The sequence below is a fragment of the Dendronephthya gigantea genome, unplaced genomic scaffold (assembly GCF_004324835.1).
Source record: "Dendronephthya gigantea isolate DGI-Jeju-01 unplaced genomic scaffold, DenGig_1.0 000032F, whole genome shotgun sequence".
NCBI lineage: Eukaryota > Metazoa > Cnidaria > Anthozoa > Malacalcyonacea > Nephtheidae > Dendronephthya > Dendronephthya gigantea.
In genome coordinates, this window is record NW_021163042.1 from 1,806,674 (window position 1) to 1,822,893 (window position 16,220).

At 36.2% G+C, this 16,220-nt stretch overlaps 2 protein-coding genes across 9 annotated transcripts; one reads left to right on the forward strand and one right to left on the reverse strand.

The window, feature by feature from the left end:
- Positions 1–523: 523 nt before the first annotated feature.
- Positions 524–12,758, forward strand: LOC114524945. Of its 4 annotated transcripts, XM_028546191.1 has the most exons (8): positions 524–631; positions 2,839–3,092; positions 8,804–8,916; positions 9,927–10,026; positions 10,273–10,358; positions 10,826–10,924; positions 12,005–12,052; positions 12,204–12,588. In XM_028546191.1, exons 3-8 carry the CDS (start codon positions 8,842–8,844, stop codon positions 12,297–12,299), a joined length of 504 nt encoding a protein of 167 aa, XP_028401992.1. In that variant the 5' UTR covers positions 524–631; positions 2,839–3,092; positions 8,804–8,841; the 3' UTR covers positions 12,300–12,588. The 4 variants fall into 4 exon arrangements, with proteins under 4 accessions (XP_028401992.1, XP_028401994.1, XP_028401993.1 ...); XM_028546193.1 differs by lacking the exons at positions 524–631; positions 2,839–3,092 and adding an exon at positions 12,676–12,758 and having other exon boundaries at positions 8,433–8,916; positions 12,204–12,306; XM_028546192.1 differs by lacking the exons at positions 524–631; positions 2,839–3,092 and adding an exon at positions 8,434–8,642.
- Positions 12,759–12,992: 234 nt separating this feature from the next.
- Positions 12,993–15,803, reverse strand: LOC114524944 (alpha-(1,3)-fucosyltransferase 11-like). Of its 5 annotated transcripts, none has more exons than XM_028546188.1 (6): positions 15,680–15,803; positions 15,461–15,516; positions 14,980–15,058; positions 14,436–14,751; positions 14,156–14,275; positions 12,993–13,925 (listed from the first exon to the last, which is right to left on the reverse strand). In XM_028546188.1, exons 3-6 carry the CDS (start codon positions 15,029–15,031, stop codon positions 13,052–13,054), a joined length of 1,362 nt encoding a protein of 453 aa, XP_028401989.1. In that variant the 5' UTR covers positions 15,032–15,058; positions 15,461–15,516; positions 15,680–15,803; the 3' UTR covers positions 12,993–13,051. The 5 variants fall into 5 exon arrangements, with proteins under 5 accessions (XP_028401989.1, XP_028401990.1, XP_028401987.1 ...); XM_028546189.1 differs by having other exon boundaries at positions 15,634–15,803; XM_028546186.1 differs by having other exon boundaries at positions 14,980–15,516.
- Between the last annotated feature and the right edge of the window lie 417 nt (positions 15,804–16,220).

Consider the following 16,220-nt stretch of genomic DNA (forward strand, 5'->3'; position numbering starts at 1 on the left):
TCTCTTGTCCCTATGACATCGACTAACTTTATCAGCATTTTTCCGCCTTTCCATTTATCTTTGTAATTTTTTTCCGGACGTTGCCTCGATGATCCTTTTCAGGAGAATTTTGAGGGTATACGAGATATTCAAGAAGCAGAGCCATTTAAGACAGCAGAAAGAGAAATCGGCTAATTTTGTGGATAATTCTATCTTGCATGATCATGCAACCACTAATCAGGAATTTCTGAAGATAGAGTTCCTGTTCTTTGGTTTCTTCCCACCGTCTCCATGGTGAAGTTTCTACTGTTCGTAAAAGTCTTAGATATAGAACGCTTACTGAAACCTAGAATTTTTTTCATCGCATGTTTGTAACTTTTTAATCTGAATAACCACAGAAGCGGCTGAAATACAAACATCAGAAAGACGCAAGGTAATGTGAACAGTGTGGCTAGTTGAACTTTCACCGGGTCACCGCACGTTTTACAATGTAAATCGATCATGACGATTACACTTCCTGGAATAGAAGCTGTCACAAAGAAAAGAACGTGAATAAACAATGTCTTCGTAACTTCATAGTTTCTCTTCCATATCTTCATCCCTTGAGTTGTTGAACGTTTGATGTGAAAAGATACTTTAAGTCTTTGCATACGTGAGTATAGTTCTCGAAATATTTTTGTATATAGACATACGAATGTTATACTTAATACTCCAAGTTGGACGCATACAAAGGTCATAATTCCTTTAACATAGGAGGGTAACTCGCTCTTAGGTAACGTATACGGTGGAACTATAAACACACATGTAATGGTTACGAATATTACCCCAAGAAGCGGCATCAATACTTTACGGACTTTCGAAGCCAAGTAACCGTAACGAACAGGGAATACAATCGAGGTATAGATATTTAAAGTATGCAGTAGGTTTCCAACACAGTATAAACAAGCCCCACACGAGTTCAGATATACAACAAGTTCAGGGAACAAATTTTCGTGAGCCCAAAATAGCACTCCGTCCAAAAGTAATATCAGAGAAATTATTAGATTTGACATTGAGTTAAAAGCCAGTAAGATTGCTGTTATTGTTCGTAATTGTTTAAACGGATCTTTAAGTATAACAAGCAATAGGATGGCGTTAAATATCACACTGATCAAGGCCATTATACCAACCAATGTCACGACAACATCTCGTTCAACTTTGTATTTTCCAGGCAAGATTATAAAACCAAATACGAGCAATAGGTCTGGTACTTGGGAGCCATTTCTTGTTAGATCCATCATCATATTTATTCTATATGATCAAATGAATTTCGTTACACTTCAAACTTCACAGTTATATGCGGTATTTCGTCGAATTTGCATGAATAATTCTTTTTGTCTATATTACGCATATAGTGTCGAATTTGACCTGTTTTCCGATGTTCAATGGTAACAATTTTAGGCTATTAGGCCTATAGTCGGTTAGTTTTGAACTTCGATCGATAAGAATAATTGAGAAGTGTAGTGAATTTGAACTCACTAATGAACTAACCTATGATATAGTCAAAACTCATAACCGGCCAGAATAATTTAAGGCATCAAAGAAAAGATCCAATTCAGGCAACCTGCTGGGAGAATGATTAATTAATGATATATAGGCGGCTAAATAGTTGTATCAGTTAGACTCAACTAATCTGTAATGAGAAGTAAAACTGTGTGCACACGTTTTCACTGAAATCATTTTTGTCGTTTTGACGCCCCGTTGACACGATCACACGATAATATGGCCTAAATTCATATTTATCTTATCATAGAAACTTGTTTTCCCCGTCTTCAATATTACCGTGACAGAAATAGACAAAATATATGCACCTTTGTCATAACGGGGAACGCCAAATATTAGACAAATTTGATTGCGACAGTTTTGCATAGCTAATCAAAATTCGTGTGACATCAGACATTCCTCGTTTAACATCATTATGGGAAAGGTCTATTGGAATGGTCACTTTGTTTAATTTCCCTATACCGCTTTTGAACTTACTCAACACGCAATCGCAGTAAAGTTAAATAAATCCTTATCACACATCTGCAACGTTGTATCCAGGTCTTTTATCGTGTTGCGTGCACATGTATATTGCAACGTACTTATTATGGCTCATGCACACGTGGCTCAGCACATACTCACTCTGAGGTGTTTGCCATGCACTCGTCATGTTTGTCATGTTTCGTGCATTGCGGTATACCCTCCAAAAAATGCATCCATTTTACTTGATTATTTTCAATTTATGACCTACACACAGGGATTGATTGTATAAAACTCTTCACTACATTCTGGGTTGTTAAATCGTATAGTTAACCTACATAAACTACCCAATACTGATGGGCCAATCTTTTCAACAAACTACAGTTATATAACTAAATTTTTACACAAGGGTCGCCAGCGGATATATATATAAATATAGTATCCGTTGCACTAACATTGTTAATTTCTTGTACGTTGCATCTCTTGTCCCTATGACATCGACTAACTTTATCAGCATTTTTCCGCCTTTCCATTTATCTTTGTAATTTTTTTTCGGACGTTGCCTCGATTATCCTTTTCAGGAGAATTTTGAGGGTATACGAGATATATTCAAGAAGCAGAGCCATTTAAGACAGCAGAAAGAGAAACCGGCTAATTTTGTGAATAATTCTATCTTGCATGATCATGCAACCACTAATCAGGAATTTCTGAAGATAGAGTTCCTGTTCTTTGGTTTCTTCCCACCGTCTCCATCGTGAAGTTTCTACTGTTCGTAAAAGTCTTAGATATAGAACGCTTACTGAAACCTAGAATTTTTTTCATCGCTTGTTTGTAACTTTTTAATCTGAATAACCACAGAAGCGGCTGAAATACAAACATCAGAAAGACGCAAGGTAATGTGAACAGTGTGGCTAGTTGAACTTTCACCGGGTCACCGCACGTTTTACAATGTAAATCGATCATGACGATTACACTTCCTGGAACAGAAGCTGTCACAAAGAAAAGAACGTGAATAAACAATGTCTTCGTAACTTCATAGTTTCTCTTCCATATCTTCATCCCTTGAGTTGTTGAACGTTTGATGTGAAAAGATACTTTAAGTCTTTGCATACGTGAGTATAGTTCTCGAAATATTTTTGTATATAGACATACGAATGTTATACTTAATACTCCAAGTTGGACGCATACAAAGGTCATAATTCCTTTAACATAGGAGGGTAACTCGCTCTTAGGTAACGTATACGGTGGAACTATAAACACACATGTAATGGTTACGAATATTACCCCAAGAAGCGGCATCAATACTTTACGGACTTTCGAAGCCAAGTAACCGTAACGAACAGGGAATACAATCGAGGTATAGATATTTAAAGTATGCAGTAGGTTTCCAACACAGTATAAACAAGCCCCACACGAGTTCAGATATACAACAAGTTCAGGGAACAAATTTTCGTGAGCCCAAAATAGCACTCCGTCCAAAAGTAATATCAGAGAAATTATTAGATTTGACATTGAGTTAAAAGCCAGTAAGATTGCTGTTATTGTTCGTAATTGTTTAAACGGATCTTTAAGTATAACAAGCAATAGGATGGCGTTAAATATCACACTGATCAAGGCCATTATACCAATGTCACGACAACATCTCGTTCAACTTTGTATTTTCCAGGCAAGATTATAAAACCAAATACGAGCAATAGGTCTGGTACTTGGGAGCCATTTCTTGTTAGATCCATCATCATATTTATTCTATATGATCAAATGAATTTCGTTACACTTCAAACTTCACAGTTATATGCGGTATTTCGTCGAATTTGCATGAATAATTCTTTTTGTCTATATTACGCATATAGTGTCGAATTTGACCTGTTTTCCGATGTTCAATGGTAACAATTTTAGGCTATTAGGCCTATAGTCGGTTAGTTTTGAACTTCGATCGATAAGAATAATTGAGAAGTGTAGTGAATTTGAACTCACTAATGAACTAACCTATGATATAGTCAAAACTCACAACCGGCCAGAATAATTTAAGGCATCAAAGAAAAGATCCAATTCAGGCAACCTGCCGAGAGAATGATTAATTAATGATATATAGGCGCCTAAATAGTTGTATCAGTTAGACTCAACTAATCTGTAATCAGAAGTAAAACTAAGGCTGCCGTGTGCACACGTTTTCACTGAAATCATTTTGTCGTTTTGACGCCCTGTTCACACCGCGATCACACGATAAAACGGCCTAAATTCATATTTATCCTATCATAAAAAATTGTTTTCTCCGTCCTCGATATCAACCGTGACAGAAAGTATATGCACCTTCGGCATAACGGCCTCACTGAACGGGGAACGCCTGATATTAGACGAAATTTGATTGCGACAGTTTTGCATAGCTAATCAAAATTCGTGTGACATCAGACTTTCCGCGTTTAACATCATTATGGGAAAGGTCTATTGGAAAGGCCACTTTGTTTAATTTCCCCACCGCTTTTGAACTTATTCAACACGCAATCGCAGTAAAGTTAAATAAATCCTTGTCACACATCTGCAACGTTGTATCCAGGTCTTTTATCGTGTTGCGTGCACATGTATATTGCAACGTACTTATGGCTCATGCACACGTGGCTCAGCACATACTCACTCTGAGGTGTTTGGTATGCACTCGTCATGTTTCGTGCATTGCGATATACCCTTCAAAAAATGCATCCATTTTACTTGATTATTTTCAATTTGTGACCTACACACAGGGATTGATTATATAAAACTCTTTACTACATTCTGGGTTGTTAAACTACACGATACTGATTGGCTAATCTTTTCAACAAGCTACAGTTATATAACTAAATTTTTACACAAGGGTCGCCAACGGATATATATATATATATCGATAAATATAGTATCCGTTGCACTAACATTGTTAATTTCTTGTTGCATCTCTTGCCCCTATGACATCGACTAACTTTATCAGCATTTTTCCGCCTTTCCATTTATCTTTGTAATTTGTTTCGGACGTTGCCTCGATGATCCGTTTCAGGAGAATTTTGAGGGATATATATGAGATATTCAAGAAGCAGCGCCTTTAAGAGGACAGAAACAGAAAGCGGCTAATTTTGTGAATAATTCTATCTTGCATGATCATGCAACTGCTAATTAGGAATTTCTGAAGAAAGAGTTCTTGTTCTTTGGTTTCTTCCCACCGCCTCCATGGTGAAGTTTCTACTGTTCCGTCTGTTCGTAAAAGTCTTAGATATAGAACGCCTACTGAAACCTAGAATTTTTTTCATCGCATGCTTGTAACTTTTTAATCTGAATAACCACAGAAGCGGCTGAAATACAAACATCAGAAAGACGCAAGGTAATGTGAACAGTGTGGCTAGTTGAACTTTCACCGGGTCACCGCACGTTCTACAATGTAAATCGATCATGACGATTACACTTCCTGGAACAGAAGCTGTCACAAAGAAAAGAACGTGAATAAACAATGTCTTCGTAACTTCATAGTTTCTCTTCAATATCTTCATTCCTTGAGTTGTAGAACGTTTGATGTGAAAAGATACTTTAAGCCTTTGTTTACGTGCGTATAGTTCTCGAAATATTTTTGTATATAGACAAACGAATGTTATACTTAACACTCCAAGTTGGACGCATACAAAGGTCATAACTCCTTTAACATAAGAGGGTAACTCGCTCTTAGGTAACGTATACGGTGGAACTATAAACACACATGTAATTGTTACGAATATCACTCCAAGAAGCGGCACCAACATTTTATGGACTTTCGAAGCCAAGTAACCGTAACGAACAGGGAATACAATCGAGGTATAGATATTTAAAGTATGCAGTAGGTTTCCAACACAGTATAAACAAGCCCCACACGAGTTCAGATATACAACAAGTTCAGGGAACAAATTTTCGTGAGCCCAAAATAGCACTCCGTCCAAAAGTAATATCAAAGAAATTAGTAGATTTGACATTGAGTTAAAAGCCAGTAAGATTGCTGTTATTGTTCGTAATTGTTTAAACGGATCTTTGAGTATAACAAGGAATAGGATGGCGTTAAATATCACACTGATCAAGGCCATTATACCAACCAATGTCACGACAACATCTCGTTCAACTTCGTATTTCCCAGGTAGGACCACGAAACCAAATACGAAAAATACGTCAGGTGGTCGAGAAATATTTCTTGCTTGGTCCATCATTTTTACAATTATATAGAATTCCGTCAATCCCTTAAAGATGGTTAACTATCGGCCTTTGTCGAATCTGCACTTAATTTTGGCAATTGTTACGTTGTGCGTTAACTTTTCAATCGGTTGATTTTTTGTCAAATATGGAATAGAATTTTAACGTCGATGCGGATGTTTTTGTATTTTCTGAAATGAAATGTGCCAATAAAGCACTAAGAGACCAGTTTTTAAGTGACCTGCTGACAGGATGTCTTCCCAATTTCTTACAAGTGACCATGCACGCAATATATAATGATACAATGATACCCACACATTATTCTTTTCTGAACAGGTTAAAGTCGCCAAAAAGCGTCACTAGGCAACATAAACAAAATAAATGCTCGTTGGGAAAGAGAATGCTAATTAAATACAAATGAACCAAATTCGCCCAAGACTAAGTGCTAGGTCTCTGTTAATTAGCAATTATTAAATGAGGTTGAACATGATATGAAGAATTATCAAGCCGAAGTTTGTCATTATCAACCGAAGCCGAAGGCTGAGGTTGATAATAACAAACTGAGACTTGATAATTCTTCATATCATGTGAAAACCGAATTCAATAAATGTTTTATTATTTATTTAAAAGAATGAACATGTATTCCTCAAAGTTGCCGAACCTTTCACTTGAGGAAGCCATTGTGTTGACGTATTACATGTTATGACGTCACACGTTGGATATGACGATTTCGCACATGGCTATTAGCCAATCACAGACTGTGAATTCTTTTAAATAAATAATAATGAATATTATTTATTATATTGATACATGCAGAGGTGATTCAATTGATTAAGGTTGTCCTTCATAAATAAGGTTTATGCCGGCTTATTTACACTCGCAAACATAGGAACATTACATTGCAAAAACTAAAAACACAACAGCCAAAGGCATTTTTTTTAGTTTAAAGGCCGTGGTAGCGCTGAACGTGGTAGCGCTGAGTACAAACGGTTTAAGGTTTTGAAGAGCATGCAGATTTGATTAAGCATGTCGCCTGTTTAATATTTAAAGCTGGGCGCACCCGTCAAGATTTTAGTCAGCTGGCTGCGAAAAACAGTCGATAGCATGATCTGCATGTGCATGTATTTGCTCCTTAAATCAATTATCCTCGCTTCTATAGCTCTGAAATTGACTTTTTCAAAAACAATAGACTGTTATGACTATTAAAGATGCCTCCCCCAAATGGCTCCCACGTTTCCCCTTGTGCCCACAACTAGAGAAAGATCACCTTTAAAGATCACCGCGAATTGGGAATTGACGCTTCTTGTTTATACTTCCGACGTAAAAATTGCCCCTATAGGTATATAGCTTTCGTTGTCTCGTTTAAATATACTCCGATTTTCTTAGCCTTTCTCGTTGAAGTGTTGAAGTAATATCAGTAATATAATAGAAATAATATTTTACTAACCCTGAATCTGTCACTCAATGGGGAACGTTAATTCTTGTAATATCGAAACAACAATAAAACTAAACTATGCGTTCGCAATACTACTCATCAAAACTCAACGATAGAACAAATGGCGCTGACCCTAATGGCGGATTTCTAGCCCTCGCAATAGCAAAGTCGCAAGCTCGCTGCGAGGGTTTTCATCCAATAAAAATACTTTTAAGTTCATTTTACTTGCAAGCAATCGCAGCGAGTTTGCGAGTGGGTTTTGGGATGAGTGGATTAACGGAACTGCGCCGTCTAGAATAATACAAGTATATCTATAGTTTCGAAAATGGAATATTTACTTTTTTATTAAGTATAGTAGAGAGGGCTTATATTAATATATTCAATTTAACAGACTGTAAAGACAATCGATTTCAAAAGGATTTGGTCACGCACAACATGAATATATGAATATAGCAAATTATCGAAGCTGGCTACATCACTTTAAGTGCATGATTACATTTCTGATATACAAATGTGACAAAACTCTACTGATATACTCTGTGTCCCAGAAAAATACCCTTAAGGCCTTAACAACGAAAGAGTGAATTCAATAGAGGGTACTTTTTTATTTTTGGGACACACGGTATGCCTTGATCTATTTTAAGCAACCGTGATGATGTCTGCAAGTATTGGTATGAGCGTTCATTTCTACAAGCCGCGTTTAAAGAATTTAACTCGTCATGCATCATGCCTATAAATCACCCTACTAGTCGGAGTATGGTAAATCATCTTATAAACCACCCCACTAGTCAGTTATAGAGGTGTTCGCATGGGGTCTGCATGCTCAAACGTCGGGCTCAGTTAAATCTCATGTGCCGAACGTAACAACAAACGATAATTGGCTTGGAGTGCTTTTATCTTTGTTTGTTTGCGCCTGTCACATGAGGAATACACCTTCGAGACAATATTATGACTGGTTCAGTTTCAAAATCATAATTCTTCATACTTTCGTAGGATATTAGCCTTATATAAGATCAATATCAACGCACCAACTAGGATAGAATCAACTTAGGTATAAGTAGTCAATATACGTAAGTTCGTATTTCACAATCATTATTCTACCATTGCCACTTGCCACAAGTTCTTTGCCGATATGTGTAGTAACAATGAATACATTACAATAAATTATCTTTATTTATTTCCGTTTTACTTCCACGGAATTGCGATTCTAAGAGAAATTCATACCGAGAAAGAAGAAGAATGGAAGAAACATGAGGTGGCTATCAAAATGCTGTTGTTGTGTTTCTCTGCGAACTGGTGGACTAATTTCTGGTGCATGGACTTTGGTAAGCTTCAATTTTTACTCAGACAGTCCAATCTGACCAGTGATATGTTTGCAAATGGTCAGTACTCAGTAGGATTTGTTGGACCAAGCCGAATGTCAACAAGTTTTAATTATCTACTCCTTTTTCCAACGAAGTCATCACATACTATACGACTTGTTACTCATGCAATATTTCAATCTGAACCTTCGAAAAGTCACTAAATTGCAACAATCTATACATCTTAAATTTCGAGAATTGTTGTCAACATTTTGCTGCAGACAAATTGAGTCAAATGTGAAAATGCTGGGAGCGGCGCGTGCCAGCTGTCTTGCCAAGCCATCTTGCCGATCGCAGATGAAGAAACCTTTTACATGAACTCGTAAATTAACGAAAAGTCGTTTCTGGGTGTAATAATAAGCATCGAGTACCAACAAACAATAAAATGTCAAACAACAAACTGTCAATTGTCGTTATAAGCCTATATTAAAATATTAAATGATATATATGTTACATCAACGCGAAATAATGCTGAATTGTGAAGCGATGTTGGCTGCATGCTGTGTATATAGTACTATAAACATATATATGTACGGTGAGAAAATTGTCTCGATACTTGAGATGTTCTGACAGAATAATACCGTGCATGCATGTAGATTACTGATCTATAGTACAGTAATGAGCACAATCAAAAGTCCATGAATATATATATATACTTTAAGGCTTGGCACGGATTTGCTACACGTCATTGGGGATCGAATGGCCGGCCATAATATATAGCCATATACATTGCTATATAACCATATATTAGTACATAACGATTTAAGTCGTGAATGTAACTTTCGTTGTATTTACGCTATACCACAGAATTCACTCCTTCCCTATATTCGTTTTTGTAGATTAACTGTTTAATCTTTTTATTTTTATTTCTATTTTTGCTCTGCCTTGTGTATGGTCTTGAGCTCTATCAATAGTGGATCTCCACACCTAGCTATTGCAGATTTGTAAGAAGTAATTATTTATATGTTTTTCAGTTTACAGCGCTTCTCATGGTCTCGTTGCAAATCGTTAATGTTATATCAATGGAAAGCTTGACGCGATACCAAATTAAACATGGCGAAATCAAGCTAAAAAGTAAGAGATTTAAAAAATACTATACGGTCTTATACATAGCATCATTTCAGTAATGCTTTATGTGATCACTTCAGTCCTCAAAATCGTGCGTACATATATATCATATATTATAAATAGATACTAGTGACGCAACTCTTTTGACCGGCAATACCGTTTTAGTTTTAATTTAATCACATTGATTGCTAAATAACATCATAACTATAGGTATTTGATCACATTAATTGCTAAATAACATCATAACTATAGGTACAAAAATCTTGGCGACGATGGAAATTGCGTTTGGTATCATACTTTTCCTTGCTTCTTTACTATTATCATTAGCAGTTTTCAAGGTAGGATAAAGAATTTGCCATCAAACATTATTTACGATCATTGAAATATTGATAATTAAAATAGGAAAATATGCATGACTAATTCCCACGTGCAATTTGAAATTATATTATTTGAGTTCTCTATATAAGGTTATACACCACAAAGGCTTGACAAATATACCCTGGGTGCTAGGTAGGGATGCTATTATACTGGATTTCATCATTTGGCCTTATCGCTACATGTGAGAAAAATGCATGGGAAATAACTGCTTTCTACATAAAAAGACATGCACTAAGCCACTGAGCTACACAAACTAACATATAGCCATTTTTTTTTTGGGGGGGGGGTGTTTATGAGACGAAGTGGCCTGGGAAGTTATCGGAAGAGATATGAATTAACTTAGTAATTTACTGCGCCATCAGAATGTATTGTGTTAGAATTCGAAAATGATTACTATAGTAATAATTTTTTACTGTTTGTTTCATAGGAACGTTCTAAATTGTTAATTCCTTACATTATTGGAGTTTTGCTTTACGAAATATTCGACTTTTTGTCCTTGATGTTTTACTTCGGCAAAGGTGTTGAGGTGAATAACAATATGAAGTTAATGAAACAATTATAGTAAATATATTCCACCATGACGTCATGGCCAGAAATTAATTACAACATGGCGAGAGATATAAAAAGCGCATATTTAATTAGAGTTGTTCACACAATAAAAACGCGAGAAATATATGGGAAAACACGACTTACCAGTCTTACCTGTTTACTCGTCTTTGAAGTTCGCTCACCAATACAATTGAAACTGTACGACACCATGCCGGTCCACCTTCAAACCGTGTTCAAACCGAGTGATATCTGCCATATTTATGGACATTATGAGAGCTGCATGACAAGTTTATAGGTCTTTATATTGTAATATCGTCATGTCGGTCATGACTATCGCTTTCTTGTCCAGTTGTCCTCACTCTTGTCAGTTATCTTGTTAATTAGAACTAACACAGTTATCAACCCGACTTTCATCCAAAAATACTCTACTGTTCTGTAATTTCAAATGGCTCCAAATACTATAAAAGAAACAGAATTTTCTCGCAACTAGCCTAGAGGCCTATTCCTGGTTATGAACTTATGCTCATCTTTAGTGCCATTAAGTCATTACTTCATGTGAAAGCAATCAATTTCTAAAGAAATAAATAATTATGATAACTTCAAATTTGCATTAATTGTGAAATTAGGCCTGATTTATGCACTAAGGGCACTTTCGATTATACGGTAAAAACGGCCAGACCGGTCCTGTTGTCTTTCAGTACAAACCGATTACTGGTATTTTAGAGTGCTTTAAGAAATCTGCATTCAATGCAGTTTCACCGCTATATTTCCAAAGAAATACTCTACTTCAGTTCAAAATATGAGCGGTCTGACCATTTTGGCCGCTTATTGGAAAGCGCTCTAACTCGGGGATCTATTGTATATTTTCCGATCGACGAAACATTTTGTGCACCAGTGACAAGGGGGATACGGATACCAGATTCATGTGTGAACTAGGCTTTAGGTCGTTACGTTTAACATTTCCTTTCTTGTTATGCATATGAGAACCGCCATGCCAGTCAATGTAAAATCCACCAACATCAAATTCAAAGTCTACATTTTCAATATTTATTTATAGATCGACTCATCAGTGTGGATTCCAGATGCATTGGTCTTATGTATAAATGTGAGTGCATGTTCTAAAACTTTATTCAACTTTAATTAAATTAATAACTAACAAATTAAATATAATCTATGTTGTGGGATAAAAAAAGCTACTGTAAAAACATTTAAGTGACTGATGTAAATCATGTAATCGTAAATCTATTTTTCTTCAGATCTATTGCGTTTTCGTTGTCCTGTCTTTGTATAAGCAGTTTGTAAGAATTGAAAGATGGAATCACGTCGATCAAATGGACTCCTCTGAATACTAGCTAACTTGTATGTTATTCCTATTTGCAACCAGCAACTGTTAGTTAACACTAATTTCGCACTGAAGAATAATGCATGATGGAACAACGTGTTGAATTATGAGAATTCCTTACGAAAAAATACTCCGACATTAGGACGCTGTTTTGTTCACCCTGAACTGAAGAAGGAAAAAAAATTAAAGTTGAAAATTTGATCTTAATTTAAATATTAAATCATTAATGCCTCGTGTATTCTGAGGTTTTAGAGATAACACGTGTATACTTTTTGGAGCATTTTTTCTTCAAATATTTAAATTGTCGACTGTCGAGTTATTCTGAGCCAATTCTGAGCGTAATTCATACCAGTAATGCTGAGAAACATTCAGATTTCAACCATTAGGCAAGACAGAGGAACTGAGCTCGAGGAACTAGGAAATTAAAGATGAAAATACCAAGATGGGAAAGAAAATGTTCTAATTTGAAGAAGTAACTAAGGAAGAAGTGACTGAGACAACTGAAGCAATCTATTATACATTATTACATATACTATATGGCTATAAATTGTACAATTATATTATATATTTAAATTGACATGTATTCACATGCCCCCCTTCATCCTATTTAAAATGACAACTACAACAATCACCAAATAATTTACGTGCATGAAAAAAATTCGTGAATCTTATATATGGTACATTATTTACGTTTACAGGAAATAATTTAAACTTGCAAAGATTTTACCGATGAGCAAATTATTTGTTTCCGTGTGCTATATTTTACAATTCATCTTTTGGCACGTGGTATTTATCAGTGCTCAACTTTAGATATTTTCCAATAAATTTCCTGGAATCTTTTTCTCGGTTCAGGATCATTTCGTACAATGCTTTAGCCTCGCGTAAGCCTTGCCAATAGGAAAATGATTGTGGAAACCGGCCTTCCATAGGAATCAATGGCTTTGGCTCAGGACAGCCTAGATGAGAATTATCTCCAATCTTACTGGCAGGTGGAGCAGCTGTTTGCGGGTTTTTCAGGTGCTTACTCAGTGTATCGTTCCATTTGTACAACCGATCACAAACATAACACTCATAACCGGCATACATTCTATGACCAAAGTTATCCTTGTCCCAATCCCCAAGAAGGCGCCAACCTCTCTGTTCTATTCCGGCGAACAATGCCTTATTGTAAATCCCCCCCGGCTTCTTGTGCACTAGATGCGTGTTGTATACCTCATCTTCGTGATTTAAATCGTGTAAAAAATGTGCCAGTTGCTTAGGTCCTGGAAAGTCGGATGCAAATACGGCGGAGTTTTCGTTCGGTAACCAGTCTTTCGCCGAAGGAGAGCCCATATAAATTGGAATACTTCCGGCCTTAAGGGGACGAAACAGCTTTTCTGTCATGTATCCATCGCATATGGCGTTTTCAAAAGCGATATTGAATTTGTATTTTGCTAAGAAGGCGTGAAAATCAGGACTATCAAAATTATGGAACCCATCAATATTTTCGGGGATTTTTTTATTGTTCAAACAAGGTCCATACGAGTCGATGTCAATGTACTTCATGAGCTCTTTAATATAGCGGTCACGATCCGATGGAGGGTTGCAATCTCGTTGGACGTACACTATCGGAGCCAGGCCTTCTTCATGTTGATATCTATAAGACAGATTATTTAGACTTTGTTTTTGGAATAGTTGGTATGAAAGTAATAAATTATTTTAGCACTTTTAGCTGAGTTATCAGTGAAGCCGTGTTACCATTCGGTCGCTGTTTGTCGGCAAGTGACGGTTGTAAAAGACTAAAGGTATTTCATGATTTTTTTTGGATTTATAATGAGCATTTAGTGATTTGGATACTCAATACAACATAAATTTACGCCAACTTACCTGTTTTTGTCAATAGTGGAAACAGCAGGTCTTTCAGCCCATTCTTTTGGGTCCTTTATATACTGTGATGTGACTGGATAGTCAGACTTGGGACTAAATGTAGCAGTGTAGTTGAATAATCTGAAAAAAAATGTTTGCCATCATTCACCTACCTGTGGCGTAAGGTTTTTAGAGTTTTACATCGTGCTGGCAATATAACAGCGAGTCCATTTTTTTGCAAAGAAGGGTTTTTCTAGTTTTGAAAAATCACTATCCGCTCATTCAATTTAGAGAATCCAACCTTATACAATCTTCATGACTAAGAATCCAATTGTTTTTTGGTGATTCTTCATGAAACAACGCCCAATGTTGCCATGGATACCGTGGAAGTGGAAGATCATTGGCACGGAAATCTGTTCCATAGAACATGAATGCTTGAGGAATCGAGTTGTTAACTAATTGTCTGTCAACAGTAGTGATGCAAGGACCAGCATTACATTTAATGTTATGAGATGATTTTTCTTTTCTGCTGTGAGGAAACGTGTCAGGCGTCCACCATATGATTGTTGGCTTCGATCCGTGAGGAATGTGTCGAAATTCATCTCGTTTGGCCAAGCCTGAAATAAGTAGTTGTTTTTTAATTAGGCAAATATTAAACTAGATTCAGTTTGTGCCAAAATATAGCATATCTTTGCACTAAAGATACGTCTTGAATGTCGAGAATTAAATCACATTTTTTACGCTCTGAACCTTAACATCCTGCGTGAAAGGATAACGCTATACTTTGCACGAAAACCAGAATGAATATTTTCAAAAGAAACAAAAGCGGAAATCGTACTGTATACCTGAAGAAATTATGACAACCAAGATATTGAAGATGAAGAAATATGGCATCATTTTAGGCTTCTTGAGGGAAATTTCTGCCTGCATGATGTGATTTATAAAGATAAATTGTTAAGCCAAGTCCTCGGTCTTTAAAGATATCAAAGGGCATTTCCTTGGAAAATTGGGATATATAGGTGCATGTATGCAAGTAACATAACTTAGATCGAATGTGCAGTAAAGGCCAAAGTACCGATTTCACAGCTAGGTATATACCGTATGATTCTAAAGAGGATTCAAATGGTCGTTTCAAAGCCTTAACGAGTGTGTCGACCCCTGTTACTAGTAGTACAAATAAAGTATGAAAATGTTATGCAGTTATCCTAAAAGGAAAATATAGTAATGAATATGCTCCTGACAGCTACGCATACATTGTCAAAAGTTATATTCGCCTGACTGTGTTGGATACTGGATAACAGACGTAAATACACGATGTGCGACTACCTCGCTCTCCCAGGATTTTCGGACTTGCGGCTGCGTTCGTAACTGCAACCTCTTTGCTGTTTAATAAAATGTATGGCAGAGAATATAAAAGAAGAAAATATACGATTGGTTTAATCTTGAGCAGGTTGCATGTGAAGCCTATAATATCTACAGTTTCTTAACACAATACTTACAGTATAACTGAAAATATTATTTCGCAGCAACGATAAAAAGACTCACTTTTATCCACGCAAATGACGGAAATACGTCTAGATCATTACGATAACTGGGTACAAAGTATTTCAGACTTTTTTAAATTTGTTTTAAAGAAAAACACAGCAAACACGCCGTTCGTTGAATTCGCCACCTGCATGTAAACGATGTAAATGTATGCAACGCCGGACAGCAAGTATGAATACATACATTAATTTAAATATATCGGCTTAATTATAGTCACCTTTAGACCATCTGCTATTTTTTGTGCTTTACAGGATACCACATCTCGTTACTAGCTTACTCTTACTCCTATATGCAATCTGATAATATCATGACAATCACAGAACGTTGCGTCGTAGATGTAGTACATAACGGTACACCTGCACCAAATATTAAATACACCAAACACATTATCTCTTGACTTGGCTATCTTGGTCGATGCTGGTTTAGTTTAACTAAACAGGGCATTTAATCGCTTCGCAGTAAAATGAGGTAATGCGAATGAAAGTCAAACAGAATTTCACCATGTTGGATGTCATTGCAAATACAATCAAGGAGAATCTGC

Bases quoted from the DNA above. Each gene is read 5' to 3' on its own strand.
- LOC114524945 (XM_028546191.1), top strand. From the start codon at position 8,842: ATGAGGTGGCTATCAAAATGCTGTTGTTGTGTTTCTCTGCGAACTGGT. The intron at 8,917-9,926 runs GTAAGCTTCAAT...TATGTTTTTCAG, and splicing joins TTTCTGGTGCATGGACTTTG to TTTACAGCGCTTCTCATGGT. The intron at 10,925-12,004 runs GTGAATAACAAT...ATTTATTTATAG, and splicing joins ACTTCGGCAAAGGTGTTGAG to ATCGACTCATCAGTGTGGAT.
- LOC114524944 (XM_028546186.1), bottom strand. From the start codon at position 15,064: ATGCAGGCAGAAATTTCCCTCAAGAAGCCTAAAATGATGCCATATTTC. The intron at 14,752-14,979 runs GTATACAGTACG...TACTTATTTCAG, and splicing joins GGTTGTCATAATTTCTTCAG to GCTTGGCCAAACGAGATGAA. The intron at 14,276-14,435 runs GTTGGATTCTCT...ATTTTTTTTCAG, and splicing joins AGTCATGAAGATTGTATAAG to ATTATTCAACTACACTGCTA.